This window comes from Helicoverpa armigera, chromosome 13, assembly GCF_030705265.1.
Source record: "Helicoverpa armigera isolate CAAS_96S chromosome 13, ASM3070526v1, whole genome shotgun sequence".
Lineage (NCBI taxonomy): Eukaryota > Metazoa > Arthropoda > Insecta > Lepidoptera > Noctuidae > Helicoverpa > Helicoverpa armigera.
In genome coordinates this window covers 11,665,679-11,688,130 of record NC_087132.1, presented here as the reverse complement: position 1 = coordinate 11,688,130, position 22,452 = coordinate 11,665,679, and the positions used below count along the sequence as shown (strand labels likewise).

The window sequence follows — 22,452 nt, the reverse complement described above, 5'->3', positions numbered from 1 at the left end:
GACATTCAGTCTCTCCAGAACAACGAAGACTACTTATTGGAATTAATAAAAAATCAGACAAGTATTGTCAAACTTGAGAATGATGTTTTGAAGAAAAGCGAGGAGAATATACAGCGCCAGTTCAAGTTGATTGACAGCTTTGTGAATCAAACAAACTTGAACTTAGCCTCGATTGAGTCTGAGATACAAATACTCTCAGCCACTTCATACATAAACTCTGCTGCATTCACAACATATCTCCTTATCAACAACTTAAGAACCTTTCAAGAAATGTTGTTCAACACTTTAACCAACATCTACCAAGGTCATCTGGATGTGCATTTGATTACTCCAGTTCACCTCATCGAGCACCTTAATGAGATATCCGGAAGTCTTCCCAAAACTGTTTCATTGCCAGTTGAGAATTATAAGGACAATATTAAGGATTTTTACAAACTAATAAACGTGAAAGCTAGAGTGACAGACACGTATTTTATCTTTGAAGCTCACATACCGCTCGTCGCCAATGCTGACTTCACAATATACAAAGCCATAGCCTTACCTATGAAAAGCAATACAACGGTTTATGTCCGGTTATCGTCAGACTACATTGCTGTGAATCTTAAAACTAATACTTTTATCTCCTTAACAGAAGATGATTTGAAGCAATGTTTGCAACAAAATCCAAACAGCTATTTGTGTAAGAATGTTCCGTCCTACAATCTGCATAGTAGGCACGCACCCTGTGAAGCCAAACTGCTATCGCAGCACAACATCGCGCCGTGTGACATCGAGCGCGCGGAGTGTAAGGACGAGTGGATCCAGTTACACACATCGAACAGCTGGTTGGCAACTTGCTGTGACGTATGTGCATTACGTACGCTTTGCGATAGTGACATCACATCGTACACCATAACAACTACAAGTATAGTCGCAATCACTGAAGACTGTCTGCTGCAGGCCAAGGATTTGACTATTTATGCTCACCGTCAGTACAGCAGCTCCGTGAAGATGGATTATGAGCTACCAGTCTCAATTCTAGACACTTCAATAAACAAGGTTGTCAACTTAACCTACCGATATGTTGGACCACTCCAAGATGCTTCAACAAACAAAGATGTGAAGAGAGTCGCTGACAAGATTGAAACTCTGATAGAACAGGAGAATCAAAAACCAACAACAATTTCTAGTCATGATGTTCATCAATATGCTATCAGCTATCTACTAGTGGCATTTGCTTTGGTGACTCTGTTTGTGGTGTTTGGGAGAAAACGTTGCCGCCGGAATAAAACACAGCCACAAAATTTACCTAATGGACAACATCATGATGACATTGAACTACAGATTATCCGCAAATGTCAGGACAACTGTCAGAAGGAAAATGCTGCAACAGAATCAACGAGCCATCACCTTTCATCGGAACCTCAACCTGGATCTTCTCGCGGAACGTACAGAACGGGAACAAGAAACGTTGCGTTCAACTTTGATTAATTTCTTGCTTTGTGATGGCTTCTCCTTCTCTCTTCTTTTCTCTTGTATTTTTATTATCTTTTTGGGGTGGCAAGATGTACAGTCTTCAACTGTACATGCACGTCATGCGTTTGCTGATGCAGCAGATGCGTCACGTTCTTTTATTTCATAACAATAATTATAACTGTTTATTATAAATAACTTAGTGCAATTTTAGCAACGATAGAGTAAGGAGTCGCCAACTATAAACTTTGTGTATTTTTATATTTACGTAATAAACTAACTTCAGTGATTTCTTCTCTTTGCACTCAACCAACTTAACAACAACCATCAACCATTCTACAATCAGCAAATTGTACCTAACCGTACAACCGTCGCGTATTTCCTCTGGCTTGATCGTGCGATGATCTCACCGGCTGCTATTTGCACAGATTACAATGAACTTTGCATTTAACTGAAGATATTCATACTAGCTATAAAACCTGCTTGCTGATAAATATTTAATTTGTAGACTAGACTGTATGACGCTAGAACCTTTGCTATAAACAAAAATAAATCATTATGTATCTAGGTTCGAATTTTAAAATTGTTTTTTTTTTTCGAACAGTAACTAAATATAAGTTAGGGTTGTAACGTCATGTTTCAGAGATATCGATAACATTTAATTTTGGCAAATATTTTTTACATTATGAATTGAGATTGGAATATTTTTCAGCTGTGAGGAAAGAGTCAAAAAGTTTGCATATGCCATTGAGGGTAGAAGAAGAGACGAATGTTAGACGTGGCAGAATGTTGATCGCTCGCCTTAAAATGTGAATTAGGGCACGCAAAATGACGATAATATGTACTAAATAAATAAATCTTGTATCTGATTAGATTACACCGAAGGACTTTAGCGTACAACTTATAAATAATATTTGCTATAGCGTGTATTAAACAATGATTGATGATTACCTCCTGAAGTGACATCTTTGTGAATAAATCACACCGTGATCCCGTGACACATATTCCTTATCACTTCACAACAACACGACTATATCTCACTATTGACAATATCATGGCACTCAATCATTTCGCATTGCACTACTTTTTAAATACACTTAATTATAAAAACGTCAATATATTCAATACATACTGTATTTATACACTCACTAATGATTTAAAACACTAATTAAAAATCGATTGTAGAATTTAAGCTCGTAATTTAAATAAATATGCCGTTAATCACTTTATATACATTTGAGGGTAAGTTTAACTTAATTAGTTGATTAAATATTTGTTTTGGTTCGTTTATATTTATTTTAGCAAATAAACATACGACTCCCGGTATTTTTGAAGCTCTATGGTAGCATCACATCACCGTTGATTCAATTCGAATGCGGAATTCAAATTTTACAAATTTGGAACATCGCTTACAATGGAGTCACGGCCGCGTCCCAAGGTCGACATTGTATGCAGTTGGTGCTTTTATCGCCTAATGATCAAATGAAATTATGCATAGTCAACAACTTGAGCATTGTTTCACGCGGCGTGTGTGACCTTGGTGGTTATCGATTTGACACTTCGTATTAAATATATTCGATTATTCGAGTAATGTTTCGAGTTTGTTCGTTTGTTTGGCAGACGTCCCGCGAGTCGGACGTCCGCGAGGCGACTGGCGGTTGGCTGGCCGTATTATCACTCGCGTTATCAGCGCACTTTTATTGTGACTGTTCATAAAGTTTCACTTCATTAAGTCGTCTTATCTTATGTTTTTGCACTACGAAGTGCTACATTATACCTCATTAAAATAACTGGATTCCACCGAATTTTGTTTAGAAATGGTTTTTGCACGTTTTCTATTTTCTGAATTTTACATGTAAAGTTTTTCAGGCTTCTATCAGAACTTGTTATAAAGTTACTTCAACCTGAAACTTTGGAGTGCTTCCAATAAATTAGGCATCGCTAGATTTGTTTTTAGCACGCGACTAATAAACTACCCGAATTAGATATTAAAGAGAAAAGCCGTTTATAAAGAATATAACCAATAAATCTCAATAAAATAACCGTTGCCAAATAATTTATTTTCTGTTTACCTCAAAATAAATTATAGTATGAAGTAGAAAAATAAACATTATTTACATAATTTCGGTACTATTTTCAGGTGTATTTTACTACATCATATAAAACGGTCTAGAGTTAAAATATTTTGGCAAAATGTTAGACGGTTTGGGTAACTGTTTCACACAATTTAAGCGGTTCAAGCACCGCCCGTTCACGCATTTTGATTACAGAACAATGAAACTACGGAGTTTTGAGATGTCTTGTTTTTACATAACGCTTTAGAGGATATGAGAAATGTTATATACCTAGTTATTTTAGGAAAATAATATTTAATCTTAAACTTACTGATATCTTAAGTTTTTCATGAAGGAAAACATATTTATTTTTCATTCTTCTTCCCATAATTCGGATGTTTCTATATTTTTTCCTACTATTTGTTACAGGTCATTTTTGGAACAAGGGAATATTATGAAGTTGATATTTATGTTGATGTTGTTACAATACCTACATCCCGTGTGAACCCCGGTCATTATGTTATGTACCTATGTGATATGCCGCGCCGATACTTTCCCAGAATTCATTAAATCTATGTAGGTATATGTAAGTATAATATTATTGTTATGTATTTGTTTAGGCACTTATTTATTTTACACATAATATAAGTAGGGTTGTTTGAGAGTTTGTTTCAATCTCATAATAATCGATAAAAAATATCGATAGATTAAAAGGTGCATCACTCTCGGATAATTCCAAAAAAAAAACTGAAAAACCTAATTTAAACATAACAACGTTATATCACAGCAATAACAAAACGGATGCACTATCACACATGACTATCAGACTGCGCATTCAATGTCAAAGCGTGACTGACTGAATGACATCACCGCTTGCCGCTTGCGATAAATTGCTGTCATATTTGGCAGCAGTGACAATTATCGATATGCGCCGCAAGTACGATCGGTCGTACACCCCATCACTATAGATAGAAGTTATGTGCGAAATGAATATCGATAGAATATCATATAAATTCAGTAGAATTTGTTTCTCGTAAAACACTGGTACCTACTCAGCTGCATCCTGTTAGACTGGAAGCCGACCCTAACACAGTTGGGAAATAAAATAAAATTTATCTGGTTATTTTTATGGTTTTCTACGCGAAACTGAAATGTAATGATCATGTGTTTACTGTTTAAATATTTGTTTTATATTATGATTGTTTAGAATGTAAGATTAACATCATAATCCAATGAATGAAAAAGTCTGCAAAATATCCTTGAGAGTATAAAAGTGCGATTACGTAAATAATGTAGGTAACTGCAGCTGTTTTAATTTGTACTGAAAATCTGATTACGTACTTACTTATTTACAATGCAAAACTAAGATTTTGTATTTTTTTATTTGCTTTTTCAACAACGAACTTATTAAGAACGTCTGGGCATGAGACTGATACCAAAGTTTTTTTTTTTTGCAAAATATACAATGTACCTACTTTTGTCTTATAAATCCGACTTTAGAATTGAAGAAGATTTCTCAGATTGTACTTTTATGATTTAAGACAGCAAACATCAGTACATAGACCCCTAAGAGTAAACAAAAAATGGACATACGACTACGCCCACTCACTAATTGTACACTCAAGTGCAAAAAAATGTATGTAGATTGCCGTCTATTATACAAATAAGCCTTCTTGTTGAGTGTGCGTTTTTTCGGACGATAGTTCAGTCACATTGCACGGTCTCACTTATGCGACTGTGAAAGAAATTCTAAGTGCTGATACAGGAATAAAAATATTTTGTAAATTTTGCAAATACTTGTAGAAATAAGTCACTGTGTATTAATCAAAAAATTCGGTGTTTTCATATTTCCATTGTCAATTAGTGTATTTGATTCAGATTTATTCACACAAAAACGGCTAAACGGATTTTAATAAGATTAACACACACCTGTAATATCATTTACCCTTGACGTAAAAACAATAGTTTATAACCCGAATTCAAGCAAAAAAATCTCTAGAACTTTCGCAAAAAAATATCGTGCAAATTGGTCCTGAAAACAGACATATTTTACACAAGTTTACCAGAATACAGCGTGTTAAATATCCATGTGACATTTATATGTCCTTTCAAGGAATGGCGTGATAATATTTCAGTTCTGAAACCGTCGGCCATCGACCTGTAATCCATTAAGTTAGGCGCGGTCAGTTAGCGTGAGTCACGGTTAGCCGCGGTTACTGTATACTGTATTGATCTGGGATGGGCAGTTTTATTTAACTACTATAGTTAGCAAATAGTGTGTTTGCTTGAAGAGTTATTAGCTTAATGAGTTTGTGAGAAGTATGGATCTAAGTACTCTTTAAGTTGGTAAACATTTTTATGATTTCGCATAAGTAACTGTTATTTTAGGACTACTGTGGATGGAAGTTATTACACGTAATTGTAATTTTATTTGCAAAATATGCCACATTAAATACCTAATACTATACGCCTATACATATATAACTTTTGATTTAGTCACCTTCTCCGTTTTTGGGATTGGTTACAATTTTGAAAACTACTCTTAACTGTAGCATTCCTACATATGCTTTAATCTAATTTAGCTTGGAAATCAAGATAATACTCGAAACCTAAATTGTTTCCGCTAAACACAAAATTCTAAAACAAATCCAACACATTGTCTATTCTATTATTTCCATATTATTGTTTTCTCTTCTGGTATCGTTTACGACTATAGTAAAAGCTCTTGTCTAACACTCCTGTCAATGTAAAGGTATGTACTCACTTGCGCAGTGTTTGGCGCGTCGTCAGGGCGCAGCGCGTGTATGCGCTGCTCCTGGAAGTCGGCGAACGCGCGCACGGCGGCCGCCGCGTCGCGGTAGCGCTTCCAGAGCTCCACTGCTTTGTGATACCTTGGGGGAAAGATAAAGAATAAATTTAATTTACTGTATTTAGACGTAAAAAGCCTTGAGGTGTGAGTACAACAGCACTTTCAAACTAGCGGATTTTCCGAGCTAGTCGTAAGGGCGACATAAACGTTTGACAAGTACTGTGAAACTGCTGTAAGGAATCGAGAATGCAGGAATACCTACCAGCGTTTGAAGAAAAAGTTAACGCCTGCGAAAATTCTATAGCAATTTACACATTACCTAAACATTATTATTACAATTTTGTCAGGTTAAAAATTGGTTAAGTCATAAATCCAAGTGTTGTTGGTGTGGTAGGACCACACAGCCACTAGGATGAATGTATTTTTTATTCTAAATCTGTTTTTGTATTTCAGCTGTAAACTTACTTATCACACAGCTGGTTGAGGTTAGTGCAGGTGTGCTCGTAGGCAGCCGCGGCGTCATCCAGCTCTCTGCGCAGGCTGGCGGCCACGGACGGCTCGGTGGAAGCTTCGAGAGGCTCGGCGGCGGCTGTCAATTCCCTACCAGCTATCCCAGTAAGATGTACATAAAACTCACTTGTCACACAGCTGGTTGAGGTTAGTGCAGGTGTGCTCGTAGGCAGCGGCGGCGTCGTCCAGCTCTCTGCGCAGGCTGGCGGCCACGGACGGCTCGGTGGAAGCTTCGAGAGGCTCGGCGGCGGCGTTCAGCTCGCCGACTAACTCGCCGCTGCGGCGCGAGAGAGACTCGCTCAGGGTCTGGTGAAGAACATGGGTGGTCATTGATTTGTAAATAGGTTAAAGCTTCTACTGTCAATAAATACTAAGAACTATGGTGTATCGATGTGAATACCAATATGTATAGCCTATATGAAGTCGGTCAAGTTGCTGCTTTTATTTCATCATCAGCTATTTTACATAGCTCCACAATTGAACACACGTCCCATTAGTTTTACAAAAAGTGATACTAAAACTAAATTGATGCTAATAAGTATGAACGCCTAAGCTTGGACGCTTAGCAATGCATTACAAATGTCACAAGTATAGCTACTATATTTTGCACGATGATTGTTTGTCATAAAATATTTTTCGATTTAAATAGAGTTCCAATTAGATTGCTTTTGTTTTTATTTCATCAATTAACCTAAAGACGAATAAGCAAATGGAACTAACCTCAAGTTTCTCAGTGGCCTTCAGCAGGCGATCATAGTCCACTTGTCCCTGCACGGTGAGGAGTTCCACCATGTAGTCAGCTTCCCTCACGGCGCCCTGCACCAGCTCGAGCTGCCTCTCGAAGCGTCGCCACAGGTACAGCTTGAAGCGGAGCCGGCTGCTCAGGTCGCTGCAAGCTGCTTCTAGCTCGGCGTGGGTTTCCTGGAGAACACAAGTGAGATAGGGATGAAATAGAGAAGTAAATGACGTGAAATGTGTGGTGTTAGGTAGATTTGAGTATTTAGGTATGTATCGTAACTGTAGTTGGGGTTATGTGGTAATAATTAAGATGTCGATTCTGTACTATTACTTGTAATACAGAAAAGTACATAGAATTGACGTAACAGATTTATATAGTGTTGAGATCGAATTATTGTAGTTCTACATTGACTTGCATTTTTATACTGATGAAGTTTTTTTCTATGAATTAATGAATATTTACCTGTAAGGCAGAGATGTCTTTCTCGACGCCCGTAGGCGACACGACGACACGCAGACTGGTCGGCAGCGTGTGCAGCGACTGCCTTAGCGCCAGAATATCACGCCATTGAGACGCCAACTCTTCTATCAGCTTATCACAGTTCTCCGAAGCCCTCTCCACCACATCACTTCCCAGCCTTTCAGCAGCTTCACACTCTTCAAGCGTCAACCGAGCTCGGCGCTGACTCTTCTGGCATCTTTGAATGCCTACCTGCACCTGCACTATCTTCTCCTTCAACAACATGCTGCGCTCCAACTCCTCAGATATCTGATCGTTCAGAATACTCGACTGCGTCAACAAAGCACCGAGCCGCTCTGATTCAGCAGTAGGCAGTAAGCTCAGTCTTCCCAATTCATTCTGTATCCTGTCAATGCGTCCAGTCATGACTTGCAATCTTTCAATGTATAGGTTCAGTTCGTCTTCGCTCTTGATCACGCCTTTAAGGCTTTCCAACGAAGCGCGAAGTTCTCTTAGTTCTTCTTCCAGGATGTTAAGCTTCTCTCCCGAGGACACATCACGGTCTGAGATGTTCTGAATAGCACTTGAGTGAATGTTGTCGATCTTTGACGCCAAGTCACTCCATTTGTCTTCGATCTTAGAGAAGAATTGACGTTGTACCATTTCGTCAGAGACTGGTAGGATTTCGAGAGCCTTTTCGAATTGCACTCCTGATTCATTCTTCAAGTTGTTGTGGACTTCATGTTGTGCCTTAAGTTCCCAGAACCTTCTCAAGTTGCCAGTGGTTGTAATGTTTTCTGGCGTAATGAACTCCAGCTCTCTGTTGGCAATCTTCATCCATCCCTCAATCCTATCAATGAGCAAGTCGTATGTCATCCAGTTTTCTTTGAAAGCTGTCAGTCTTGTCAGCCTCGAGTCCACGTCTTCCTGTAATTTCAGTAACGTGTCAAGCGCTACAGAACACTCCGTTTCTAAGCCGGAACATACTATCAAGTTCTGTAGACTTTCAGTAATGGACAACAAACGCAGCATCTTTGCGTAATGATGAGAGACATCCAAGCTAATGGACTGATAGAGATTGATGTACTGTTCGTGATCTCTTGATGTCACGTTGCTCAGGTCTGGGACTCTCTGCTGAGCTACTACGAGCCATTGCTGTTCCTCCTTCATACCATGTTGCAGAAGCGACCATCTTGACGCTGCGAGGGTCATTTGTTGAGCTCGACTCGCAGCCCTATCGATGATAACTGTAGCTCTGTCATGCAGAGAATTATGCAACGATGAGAACTTTGCTCTGGTCTCACTGTCTAGATTGTCTTCCAGCGATTCCAGGATAGCTCTGCAATGGCTCAGATTTACGAAGAATTTTCTGTGCTTTTGAATTTCCTCATGCAAATGGTCTAAGTCTGATACGATGATCTTGCCATCAAGCAAAGCTTCTGCGACATCAGTAATCTGTCCGAAGTCTTGTAGAGTTTGTTCATATTCTTCTGCGAGAGACGCTAGCTGTAACAGTCTGTCTCTTTCAGTGTTGATAGTATTCTCCACTTGTTTAGTGTCATCATCGGCATTGTATAATTTAGATGGACACTCCCTCTTAGGGTTCGCTTCGACTAAACTGCGACACCTCTTGAACATTTTCCTGACGTTTACAATATTGTCCAAGTTATCCGTTTCAATTTTGTCTAACTTGTCCAATTTCTGTTGCGTTGGTATTTCCGAAAGTATGATATCGTCAAGTGTACTCTTGACTGCTTCTACGGAGTCACTCAGTTTGTCCGTGTCTTCCAAAAACTTGATCCATTCGCGTTCCACTTGTTTTACTTTGTCCGAGCTTTGACTGTTCAAAGTATTAACCGCGTTCACTTGACGCGTTAATGTTTCGATCAAAGTAATAATCTCCTCATTCACTTCAGTCACTTCAATGATGGTCCTCAAATCTTGCACGTGCTTCTTGAGTGACTTCAGACGCTCAGCTTCCTCTGTCGGCTTGACGCCGTTGACGGTCTGTCTTTGGATCTTGTACTGTATTTCTTCTAGCCATATTGAAATAGTTTCAATGACTATAATAACACTTCTTTCTGTACGAACTGGATCATTGCTTTCAATCGAATTCTTCAATTCATCTAATTCTTTGTTGACGACAAGATTGTATGATTTCTCAACTGAGGGCTCTAATAACGCAACAGTCATAGAATCGTCAGGTATGGTCTTCTGCGGTTCTGTTACTGATTGAGTTCTCTTTTCAAGAGCGTCTAGTAGTCGAGCCTTCTCTGATCTCTGAGGGATGATGGTCTTGCTTGGTGATGGAGATTTGGATTTAGATCTTTGCACAACGTCAGAATAAGTCAACTTGTGTTGTGGTTGCTTAGGCATCATCGGACTGACCAACTGAGAGATGCCTTCATCTATCGAAGAAGCATCCTTGAGTGACATATCTTCGCTTGTCGGTGTCATGGACAAAGAAAGTTCTGTGTTGATAGGATCTGACAGACTTTCCGGTGATTGTACAAGAGAAGACTCTGTTTTCTTCTTGGGTTTCCGTTTCCTCTGTTTGTATTTGTCACCTAAAATTGATTGCGGAGGTTCTTCGAATGAGCGTTCACTCTCGATAAAGTCAGTTGTGGCATGAGGAATGGAGATCTGAGCTCTAAGATGGACTTCGTATGGCTCATCCGTAGATGTAGAAATGGAGTCTTCAGAATAAACTCTAGGTGATGTTTGTTGAGTGCTGTCAATTGTAACGACTTCTCTCCTTTCCAGGTCTAGTACCGGGACTGGCTCTGGAGCCGCTGCTACAACAGGTGGCCATCTCGGAGAAGTTTGTTGTGTGCTGTCCATTGTAATAATTTCCTTCTTTGGTTCAACAACAGGTTCAATGACTGGCTCAACGACTGGTGTTGGCTCAGGTTCCGGTGCCTGTTCCACAGGAGGTGATGGTACTTTTGGCACTTCTGGTACTATTGGAACTTCTTGTACTACCGGCTCTGGTTCTCTAGGAGAGGTCTGCTGTGATGTTTCAACAGTAATAACCTCTTCCTTAACTTCCAGTGTTGGAGCAACCACTTCTTCTCTTGGAGTCGTTTGCTGTGTGCTGTCAACTGTTATGACTTCCTTCTTGATCTCAAGTAAAGGTAGTGAAGGTACATCTGGGATTTCAATCGGCTCCACTTCTTTAACAGGCTCTGGTTCAGGCACATCAGACTGAGTGAAAGCACTAACAAGAGGAACTTCAGGCGTTTGCATTCCCATCTCAGTCAGCTCTTTCTCTTTAATAGGAGTAGTTGATGTTCCTTGTTCAGTGATTTCTCGTTGAACAGTCTGAATATCCGTTTCAGTGGTTTCGACAAGAACTTCAGTACTCTTCTCATCTTTCTGTACAACAGGCAAGGGTGAAGTCTGCATTTCCCTTGATTCTGTAACAACCTCAGGTGTTATTGATTTCTCTGGTACAACAACAGGTTCCTCAACAACCGGAGAGGTCTGTGAGAACTTCTCTTCAGGCGTGCTGATATCATGAGGAATAACCTGAGTCGTGGCTTCGAATTGCACAATTTTTTCGGGAGTTTCTGACCTACTGGTTTGTATTTCTGTGTCAGACATTATCTTTTCCACAACAGTAGTGACTTCTTCGATAGTTTGTGTGTGAGCTTCTTTATCTTCTACCGGCGTGGTTTGTGTAATGACTTCGCTCATAGATGTCGGTGTTGTTTGCAGTTCAATGTCAGAAGTTTCAGGTCGGGATATTTCCTCGATAGGCTCGGTTTCCTCAGGTGATGTTTGAATAGAATATTCCTGAGTGACGATTTCTTCAACAACGGGAACTGGGAACTTAAGAATGGTTCCTACTTCCCTTTCAGCCGTCTCGGGACTGCTTTGGACGCATTCTTCAACAATCTTAACTGTGGTGATGTCAGAAGTTTCACTTATTGTATGGTATGATTCTTCCTTAGGTGAAGTAGCTTCTACTTCAGTTCCCTGTTTGGGACTTTCAGGTTTCACTTCAGGCACTGGTTCCACTATCGGTTCTGGTTCTAGATCAGGCTCTGAAGGAGACTTCGCTGGTTCAGCAGGTGTTTTCCTCTTACGTTTCTTATCTTTCTTTTTAGAGGGTTCCTGCATTTCAACTGGTGTGGTTACAGTTGTGTCATCAGTTTCAGTTCTAGTGATAACAGGGTAAGCAGTTTCCTCACTAACCCCATGAGGCTTTCGTTTTTTATGTTTCTTCTTTTTGTCAGGTGTTGCTACTGGACCCAAAGAAATATCCTCAGCCTCATATCCTCGTTCTTCTGATATGGTCAAAGACTCAGATTCAACATACGAGTCTTCGATCACAGGTATCTGTGGTTCTTCAATAATTTGTTCTATTGGTGTTTCAACTTTAGGTTCTTCAGGTACAACAGGTTCTACAACAGGTTCAGGTGATGCAGTTTTAACGACTGGTGTCGGTTTTTTTACCGGTTCAGGAACTGTTTCTTGAACAACTGTCTCAAGCACCTCATCCGTTGGTGTAGGAGATTCACGAGGAGGTGAAGTTGGAAGTTCCACATAGTGACTGAGAGATGAACTATCAGTACCAGCAATGCTCTTGTCTGTTTCAATTTCAGTAGACTCACTGGTTGTTGAACCAGCCTTATGCTTTTTCTTCTTTCTGCTCTTCTTATGTTCTTTAACTGATTCCGGCGGTGTGATTTCTTTTTGAGGTTGTTCTGCAACAACATCAGCAACAGGAACTTTGACATGTTCTTTCGTGATCTTAACTTCGCTTGGCAGAACCACTTCAATATCTTTCTTGACAACGATCGGCTCAGCTTCGAAATCTGCGACCTTCAAATCATATTGTACTTTAGGTTCAACCTTCTTCGACTCGCGGGATTTAGTTAAGGACAGAGATATATCTACTGTCTGCTCCGGCTTGTCCGGTTGTGTAAGTTGAGTATCAGGTTTGAATCCTCGCAGATCAGTGTCTTGGCGTTCAGACTGAAGTAACATGCTCACATCATATTTAGTATCAGGTTTAGTTATCGTTGGTTGAGAAGGACCAACGAATTCAGTTGTTTGTGAAGGAACATCTTGTGTCTCAGGCTGGCCAAATGTCATCAAGAGTTTGTTCACACTGTCAGAAGATCCTTGGACTTGGGGCTCAAACTGTCTGATGTATGACGTTTCGGGTGCCACAGGAGTTTCAGTTACATCAGATTCCGAAATAACTGTTCCTACTTTCAATGGTTCCACTTCTACCGTAGACTGCGTGGGTGCCTTCTCAGTCGTAACTTGACTCACGACTAGCTCAATGTCAGTCTTGACAGTTTCAGGAACTTGTTCATATTTTTCGGTTCCTTCTTTGATAATAAGTTCTTTAGTCAGTTCAACAATGCCAATCTGTGGTGTGGTAGTCTCAGTTTGTAGGAAACCATCTTCAATAGATTTAGGCGTATCTTCTTTAGGCACTGGAATAGGCTGTTGTTGAATTTGTTCAGGTTCTTGTACAATTGGTTCTAGAGGTTTAATATCCTTTGTAACGGAAGGTACATCTTCCTTGGGTTCTGGGATTGGTTGTTCTTTAATGGAGATGTATACTGACGCTGATTTATCATCAGGTTGTTTTGGCTCTGGTTCTGTAACAGTACCAACAGACACTTCAGTAACTTCTTTGACACTAGTCTCAGAAACGTCTTTTGGAATATCGGTCAGTGATTTATCTGAAGGTTTTTCTTCAGGCTTAACAGGAGATTCAATAATCTTATGTTGGATGCTCTCCTTGTTTATAAATTCTTTAGTGAATTCAGAGATGTTGAATTGCGTCACACCGGTTTGTTCAGCAATTTCTTTAGTGACAAATTCCACGCCGATATCTGTTGGTTTCTGTTCTGGTACAATTGGTTCTTCGGGAAGTTTAGCCGGTTCTTCAATTTTCTTTTCTTCCACAGGAATCTCTGGCTTCACAGATTCAGGTGTGATGGATTTTTCAATTGTTTCCGTTACTTTGCTTGTGGTGATAGTTTCTGGAGCCGCGTTCGTTTCTTTAACAGGCGCTACAGTTTCAGGCACTTTAGGTTCTTCCATAGCTTCAACAGCCATTTCAAGTGAAAACTCTCTTTTTATGGGTACAGCAGGTATTTTAGACACTACTGTATGGTCCATCTCGCTGCCGATAAAGCTCTTAGTAAGATCAACGAGACCGTTATCCTTAGGCTCATCTGGTTGACTGGCAGGAGTCACAGGAGTCACTTCTACAGCTTGAGCCAACTCGGGTGTAGGTACCACAATTTCCTCAGTAATGCTAATAGGTTGTGGTTCAACTTCAATAGTTTCTTTAACAACTTTGACAGTTTCAGGTGCTGTAGAAACTACTGACTCTTGCACACTTGTTGTTGTTGTAGTTACAGTGGTGATTGCTTTGCCACCATCAATAGTTACTGTCTCTTCACGTTTAGATGGCTCATCTGATTTCGGTTTTTCAGGAATGACATCTTGTTTTTGAGTTTTTTCTACAGGTTTGTGAATCGTAGAATGGTCGATTTCAGTTCCAAGGAAGCTCTTTGTAATATCATGAAGAGATGTATCCTTTTGTGACTGAACTGTTGTTTCAATAATTTCTGTTGTTTGTTTATGAAGTTCCTTGGTAGGCAAACGTTCTTCAGTCAATTTCATTTCTACCGTTACTTTGGGCTTTAGCTCTTCGTCCTTAGGCAGTTTCTCATCAACTGACTTCAGTGACTCTGGTTCCTTAGGAGCTTCAGGTTCTTTCTCCACAACCTGTTTAACATCTTTCGGTGCCTTAACAGGTGATGCTGGTATTTTAGAAATAGCAGAATGATCCGTTTCACTGCCAATCAAGCTCTTAGTTATATCAATGAGAGTTGTGTCTTTAAAACCATTTGTTTCAGGAACCTCAGTAACTGTTGTTTTAGTAACGGTTTCGATAACAACAGGTTTTTCAGTGGCTCCTTCAGTCACTTTAGTTGTTTTTGTCGTTTTAGTGGTAACTGAAATTTCAGGTTCAGTAGATTGGACAGTTTCTTGAATCTTTTGCATTACCGTATCTGGCTCGTGAGTTTTGTCTTGTGGGACCTGTTTACGAACTTTTTCTTCTTCAAGTGGTTCTGTGGAAGGTATTATTTCAGTAGAGCCTACTACCGTTACAGTTTCTTTTTGTGTAACTACGGGACCTGATTTCTCAGACGTAGTAATGGTTGTGACCATCTTAGATTGTTCTGTTGGTCCAGTTACAGTAACCGTTTTAGTGATCACTGTAGCATCTGGGCTTCCAGATTTTATGAATTCGACTTCTTCAATTGGTGTTTTGTCATCTTTAGGTTTCTTTGAAATATCTTGAGGTGAGAATGAATGTTCGATTTCACTTCCAAGCAAACTCTTGGTAGCATCTATCAAACTTGTCTTTTGTTGATCGGTAGAAGTCACTGTAGTAACTTCAGTTGTGGAATGTTTGGTTACTGTAGTTGTTTTGATTACATCTGGTTCTTCAGATGTAACCGTGGTGGTAGTTTTGGGCTCACTGATCTTCAAAACTTCTTTTACAATTTTAACAGATGAATCAGGCTTATCAGTCGGTTCTCTCGAATCTGAAGGCACTGAATGGACCATTTCTGTGCCGATAAAGCTCTTAGTCACATCTACGATGGTTGTATCTTTAGATGACGGCACTACAGTAACGGTAGTTGACCTAGTAATCGGGTGGTCTACTTTCTCATCTTCTTGAATAACTTCCAAAACATCAGGCTTGCTTAACGAGACGTCAATTTCGGTAGTAATAGTCGAATCAGGAATGTATTCATCATCTGGTTCTTCAACGATTTGTTCAGTTACATGTTCTTTACCATCTATTATCTGCACTTGTTTAATGATTTTAATGCGTTTTGTTTTAACGCCTTCAGTTTGTATGCTGTGTGATACACTAGGTTCCTCTTCGATGATTTCAACATCATCTGGTTCTTCAATTACTTCTTCAGTGACGTGTTCTTTGCCGTCTATAATTTGTATGTGCTTGATAATACGTTTCCGTGTTCTAGTAATCTTTCTAGTGACTTTTGATACAACGGTAGCCACATTGGTTGAAGAAGATTCAAAGGTTGAATGCTGCGTTCCATGAGTTATGAATGTAGTCTGACCTTCGTGAGGTTCTTGTACAGTGTAAGTAGTTTCATCAGGTTCTTGTGTTATATGCATTTCATCGCCTGGCAGGATTTCAAAAGATTCTGACACCGTCACTGTTTTTACTGGAGTGCCTTCTCGTTCTTGGGAAGAGCGTGTGGTAGTAGTTTTTGTGACATGCTTACGCTGACTGCTACTTTCCTTTTGTATGAAGTCTTGCATCATTTTCTCTAGTTGTTGAGCCTGGGTAAGCTCAATTGGTTCATCTACTTGTTGTGTTGGTTCCTGATCATCTTTAGGTTTTCTCTCAATATTATCATCGTCGGGCTTATCTCCAGATGATTTGTCATCTCTTGGTTTATCACCACGAGAAGACTCATCATCTTTGCGAGGAGGTAGGGCAGGGTGATCGCCTCCACCATCGTCATCATCTTCTTCCCCAGTTGTTGGTACGTCTCCTCTTTCCCTGACGTTGATAGAAACCCTTGGAATCTGTTCTTCTACGACTTCTACATTATCAGGTTCTTCAATAATTTCTTCGGTAACGTGTTCTTTGCCGTCAATGATAACAACGCGACGTATGATACGCCTACGTGTTTTGACTATTCTCTTTGTGACTTGTTGAACGACTGCCGTTACACTTGATGTAGATGTCTGTACTTGCGGTAGTTCTTGACCCTCGGCTAGCAACAGTATCTGCTCTGGGTTCATATCCTTTTCCATGGTTATCATCATGTCTGGTTTAGATGTGAATTCTTGGATCGTTACTTCTCCTCCAGGTAAGCTAGTTATCACCTGACCACCGAAAGTCTGGTATTCCATGTGTTGTACTGCACCATCATCCAAGGTTGTAGATGTTCCAGCTTTCTCATCATGAATAACTATTTGGGAGTAAGCCTGGTCTAGTGGGAGGTCACTTGATAGTATATGAGATTCACGTTGTTGGCTATGAACTACCTGCTGCCGTGTTACTAAGGTCTTTCGGACCTTCTTCACAATAATCCTCCTAGTACCATCGGCGTCGACTACAACTTCTGTGGTCGTTTCATCGGGTTCCGTCATTACTGTCTCAAAGGACTGTGGCAGACTATGAGTAATATTCAGTTGAGAATCTTTCCTTAAGTTATCATCCCTATAATTAGCATCAACCAGAAGAGATTTCTCATCAAGTTTCTGCTCTCTAATCACAGGTCTGCTGGCAATTTCAATAGTCTCATGACCGTCCGAAATTGTCTGTCTGACTTGGATGTTTTCTAGAATTTCTTTAGTTTCAGAGTGTGGTTCACTAGTTTGTACTGCCATTTCCATAGGCGGAGCGCACGTGATGGACACGTCATGCGTCACAATCGCCTCTGGTTGGCATATCACAGATTTGTCAGACACGGATGGAGGTTCTGACATGAGACTCTTGCCGGTCTGTGTTTCCATTGCCACAGTTTCTTTGACAACCTGAATTGGTTCAGGCTTCTCGTGACTAGGTTTGCTTTCCTGTACTGTAACTTTCACACTTTCTTCGACGGACGGCTGTTTAACCGATGGTGCTTTCTCTGATGGTTCTTTTTCTTTGACGATTTCTCTCGGCGACACGACTTCTTCAGGCATCGATGTTGAGTCGATTGTCCTGTCAGTCTGCGAGATGTCCTCCTCGACAGCTTCTGGTACTAATCTCATCTGCAGCAGCACTTGCCTTAACCTCTCTATCTCTATAATGACTAGATGTTTCGTTTCCTCTAACGCCTTCTGTGTTGCATTCAACTTCGCCCTTAATGACTGACTAGATTCATCTTGACTTATCACAGTTATTGACTTCAGTATAATCTCATACTCCTCGTACTCCCTGATGTAGCGCTCGTAAACTTCAATATATCTAATAATATCTTCCTCTGTGAGAACTTCTGACTGTACGGTGGTCTCCTTGAGTCCATTGTTGATGGTCTCCAGCCACTTGTCCAGTTTAGCGATCTTCTCCTTTTGCTCTTCAACCTCCTTCGCCTGGCGAGCCACCTCCACTTTGGCGTCCTGAAAACATAATTTAAAAAGGTTAGCTGAATTGCATAAATAGAATTACACTGAATAATCATGTTTTCTTACTAAATACAAGTGTATATAAAGCATGCCAAACAATATATCTTTGAACATGTTGAAGTTAGTTTTAGTTCTCTAAATAATGATACAATATTGTAATCAAACAGATATAATAATAATAAATAATAATAATAAATCATTTATTTCAGGCCTTTACACCCATATAAATTACAAACAATACAAATGAATGAATTAAACTTATCATAATAAAAATCAATAATCAATAATAATTCATCACAATACATACAGTTACATTACAATAATTACATTTAAATTTCTCACATTTATTAAAATAATATTTTTACATTATTCAGCAGATGAACCATACAGCAATGGTTCACGTACTGACAGTCAAATCGGTCAGAAAAAGCTCTCAGAATACTATTGCGGCTGCCTCGCACCCTGCGCACCAGGGACGTGCACCTTTTGCGCATTATAGTGTGGAAACAATCAACACGCGCCTCGGCAAACATCCCTGACGCGCTACAGAAGCGAGGCAGCCCCAAGAGCACCCTAGATATAAACACTAGGATTTTCCCTAGCACCATGTGTTGATTATCAAACACCGCATATACGCAAACAGTCTACTATATACAAATACTACAATAAATATGTAAATTAACAGAATATCTACATTAACATTATAAAGTTGAAGAGTTTGTTTCTTTAAACGCGCTAATGTCAGGAAGTACTGGTCCGATTTGAAAAAAACACGGGATGTGGGTGAAATGTAGTAGAAGCTAGTTAGTAATAAGGTGAGCAAACCAGTTAGTTCCTGCGTAAGAAAGTGGAAGGCTTTACCTTTCTTACCTGGATGATGTTGATGCCGTCTCGGGCCTGCGTCAGCAACTTGCTGATCCTGACCTTCATGACGACCAGCTCCTTCAGCAGGGACTGCACCTCCTGCTCCTGCCGGTACTCCATGATCTTCGTCTCCAAGATCTCCGCCGCTTCTTCGCACTTGACTAGAATTGTGATGCCCTCCTGAAATTTTTGGAGTGACCGGTAAGTTTGGTTTGTAGGTTGATAATATTTACAGGAAAAGTACATAAAGTATTTTTATGTATATATGTGAGTAACGATAGGCTTAAGTACAGAAATATAATCCATAGATAAGTCTCTAGAAAGAAGATAAAGCTTAAACTTGACAGAAGTTTAAAATAGAAGAAGAATATAGATTAAGGACAGTCATAAGACAGAAAGAACAACAACGTTGTTTTTCGTACACAAATGTGTTACACAATTTTATTGCTGGGTTTAACACTGAAGATAAACGCAGTGACGAAATACACACTAGCTGTAAAAATCTAAATGTGTTCCATGACTTCAAAATGACACTAACGGAGCCAAATGGTAACCTTCAATGAAGCAGTGACTAGATTCAAAGAATAAAAATTATATAAAGACACTATAGTTCAAAGCTTTTTTGTCCTTTACAATTGACACAAGCTTTAATTGGCTTTGTCTTAAGTAACTTAATAAGATAAAGAAATAAACGAACCCAATTAAATATTAAAATATATGCAACAAAGAGCACAAGGTGTGACAATCACCGCACTATTATCTCAAATAAAATGCATCATACACTAATTGAAGGAGATAAACCGAAAATAAATATGTTGTCACCATTTTCTGAGAAAAAATCTAATAATAGACGTGATGTTAGCTGGAAAGTATGCTATTTGTCATACTTATTATGTCATGGACTAATAAAAATTAACACGTGTATATGTAGATACAATTGAACTATTACTAGTCCTTTTCTCGTGGTTTCACCCGCGTTCCGAGGGAACTACTGCTCGAACTGGGATAAAATATAGCCTATGTTACTAGGGAAGAGTCTAGCTTTCCAACAGTAAAAGAGTTTTCAAATCGATTCAGTAATTTTAGAGCCTTTAAGTTACAGACAAACAAACAAAAAATGATTCCTCTTTATAATATTAGTATAGAAAATATAGTTTTAAGCTGTATGTTGTTCTAAAGTCGGCAGTCATTACTCACTAGGTACTTGTAACATGTATTTTGACCCTTATACAAATAAGGATATCGGCTACTAAATGTATTTACAGCACCTACAAGCTACATTAATGATCCCAATTAAGTAACTCATTTTATCCTTATTATTTGAGAGCAAACAAACGTTTAACCTACTTTTAATTAAAACTGTCAAGGTTGAAAACCAGGACAAAAATCTATGAATATACTATCATTTTACCTACAAACGTGAGGGATAGACAATTAGCTATATCTACTTTACAAGGAAATAAAACAACGAGAATTACGACTCAACCCATCACTGAATTCTGAAAATCAATGTAAACATCACTAGGACACCTGAATGTCAAATGCATTCATCATTGAATTGTAAGAATTATTCAGAATATGACTCATTCAACATATTTGTATAACTTAGGCACGGATCTCGTAAAATATTTTGCGACGCCGGTCGTTTGGTACATATTAGTTTAACGATCCGGTTAAAATTATCTTAACACGCATCTTATGGGATGGTTTAATGTTCATTATGTAATCATTTTATCGTTCATAAGTAGAGATGCTATTTGGAGATTAAAGATATTATAGCTCTCTGTAGGTAATAGAACAATTACTCTACTTAATGGTCGACAGTTGACCCAAAGGTTGGATTTTTTTTAAATTATTAATTATGTCTTGATTGCAATAAAACTTCGGTCTAATGCTCGGTCTAAAACTCAGTCGGGCTAATATCGGATAAATACTTGATCTTTGTATAGTAAGTTCAACTCAGTCGTGCGCGCGGCCTTATGTGTGGGTAACCCTTGTACATATTCAGTGACTTTGTGTGCGTGACAAGAGGTACAGTCGGGTACAATACAGTTATTTAGGGGTTATATACGGGTGTTTAAAGAAAAACAGTTATTACGTAATTTTATGTTTATTTATTTATAATGATTATGAATCGCTACTTGAAAAATCAAATGATGAATTTTCGAATTCGCTACTCTCCAAGGTGAAATTATAAATTCTGACTCCATGTCAATTATTCTTCTTTTTTCTTTTGTACATGTCGACAAGTAGGTATTACCCCACATCCCTTCATCAATTTGACTTAAACGTTCATTTATGAGTGTCATTACTTCCGTCTTATTTTGGTCGACATTGTGCGAAGCAATAAATTTTTTAAAAATTCCCCACACATTTTGTTTACATTATTATACTAGATTATACCTCTTTTTACATTCTTAGTCCCCACTTTTATTTATTGTCCGCGTACCCCGAGCTAGAAAATATGTAAGGAGTATTTAATTCTTAGATACTGTAAATGTCAATTTGAAAAGACATATGAGAAAATAATGAAAAACTATATTTAATAATAAAAAGCTTTGAATGTTGTTTCATTTTTTTTACCTGACTCCTTAATAATTTCTACGTGAATACCTAACTAGTATTTTCGTAAACGACTGTACCCATAACAAAAAGCGATAAGAACACGTCATGCTCGGACGACGTCACTGTCACACAAATGAAAGTTGTATATTTACAAGCCGACGCACACATAGGGCCGCGCGCAAATCTGAGTTGAACTATCTATAATTTGCTACACCATACTGATTTACAAACTATCGGCCTACTAAAAAGTTGCAGTGTGCGGGTTCTCTAAATATTATGAAGTTCCTCACACACATATATTTTTAGAGATTAAAAGAAATAATGATTTTAAGACCATATGTGTCCTCTTAAAATAATAATGAGCTACAAAAGAATCATGTGATGTCATTGATCGGACGATAATAAGTACAAATTGTGTTACTACTTTGGAAATGATCGAAACAATGGCGTCATGTCTCGAAACAGCTGATGATAAAGCTTTTTGGAAACGCTTCAAAGCCCATTGGTATTACTTAATACACCAATATATCTATTAGATGTGGATGTGGACACTTATTTATGGATATATATATGGATACATATATATATCCATAAATATGAGTCCATGAGGTATGGACTAAGAAAATAGTCCTGCTGCAATAAATGCTATAATATTGATTGTTTAGAAAATAATATGAAGAAAGCTACTTCATGTATTACGCCACTGAAGTAATAGTCTATACTCTGTACTAATATAATAAAGTTGAGACATTATTTGTTCGTTTGTACCCTAAAGACTCCATTACTACTGGACTGATTTCAAAAACTCTTTCGCTATTGAGATGCTAGACTATTCCCGAGTAACACAGGCTATATTTTAT

General features: G+C 38.8%; 1 protein-coding gene across 8 annotated transcripts in view; it reads right to left on the bottom strand.

Moving 5' to 3' along the window:
• LOC110381285 (muscle-specific protein 300 kDa) overlaps positions 1-22,452 on the bottom strand; it is a 187,644-nt gene that overhangs the window by 27,071 nt on the left and 138,121 nt on the right. For 7 of the 8 annotated variants that reach the window (XM_064037392.1, XM_064037391.1, XM_064037389.1 and 4 more), the window contains 5 exons: positions 19,025-19,207; positions 8,027-18,157; positions 7,546-7,746; positions 6,953-7,131; positions 6,271-6,397 (listed from right to left, as the gene is read on the bottom strand). In XM_064037392.1, the coding sequence (XP_063893462.1) occupies positions 6,271-6,397; positions 6,953-7,131; positions 7,546-7,746; positions 8,027-18,157; positions 19,025-19,207 (10,821 nt within the window). The remainder of the gene's footprint in view (positions 1-6,270; positions 6,398-6,952; positions 7,132-7,545; positions 7,747-8,026; positions 18,158-19,024; positions 19,208-22,452) is intronic. The other variant, XM_064037390.1, reaches the window with a different exon arrangement.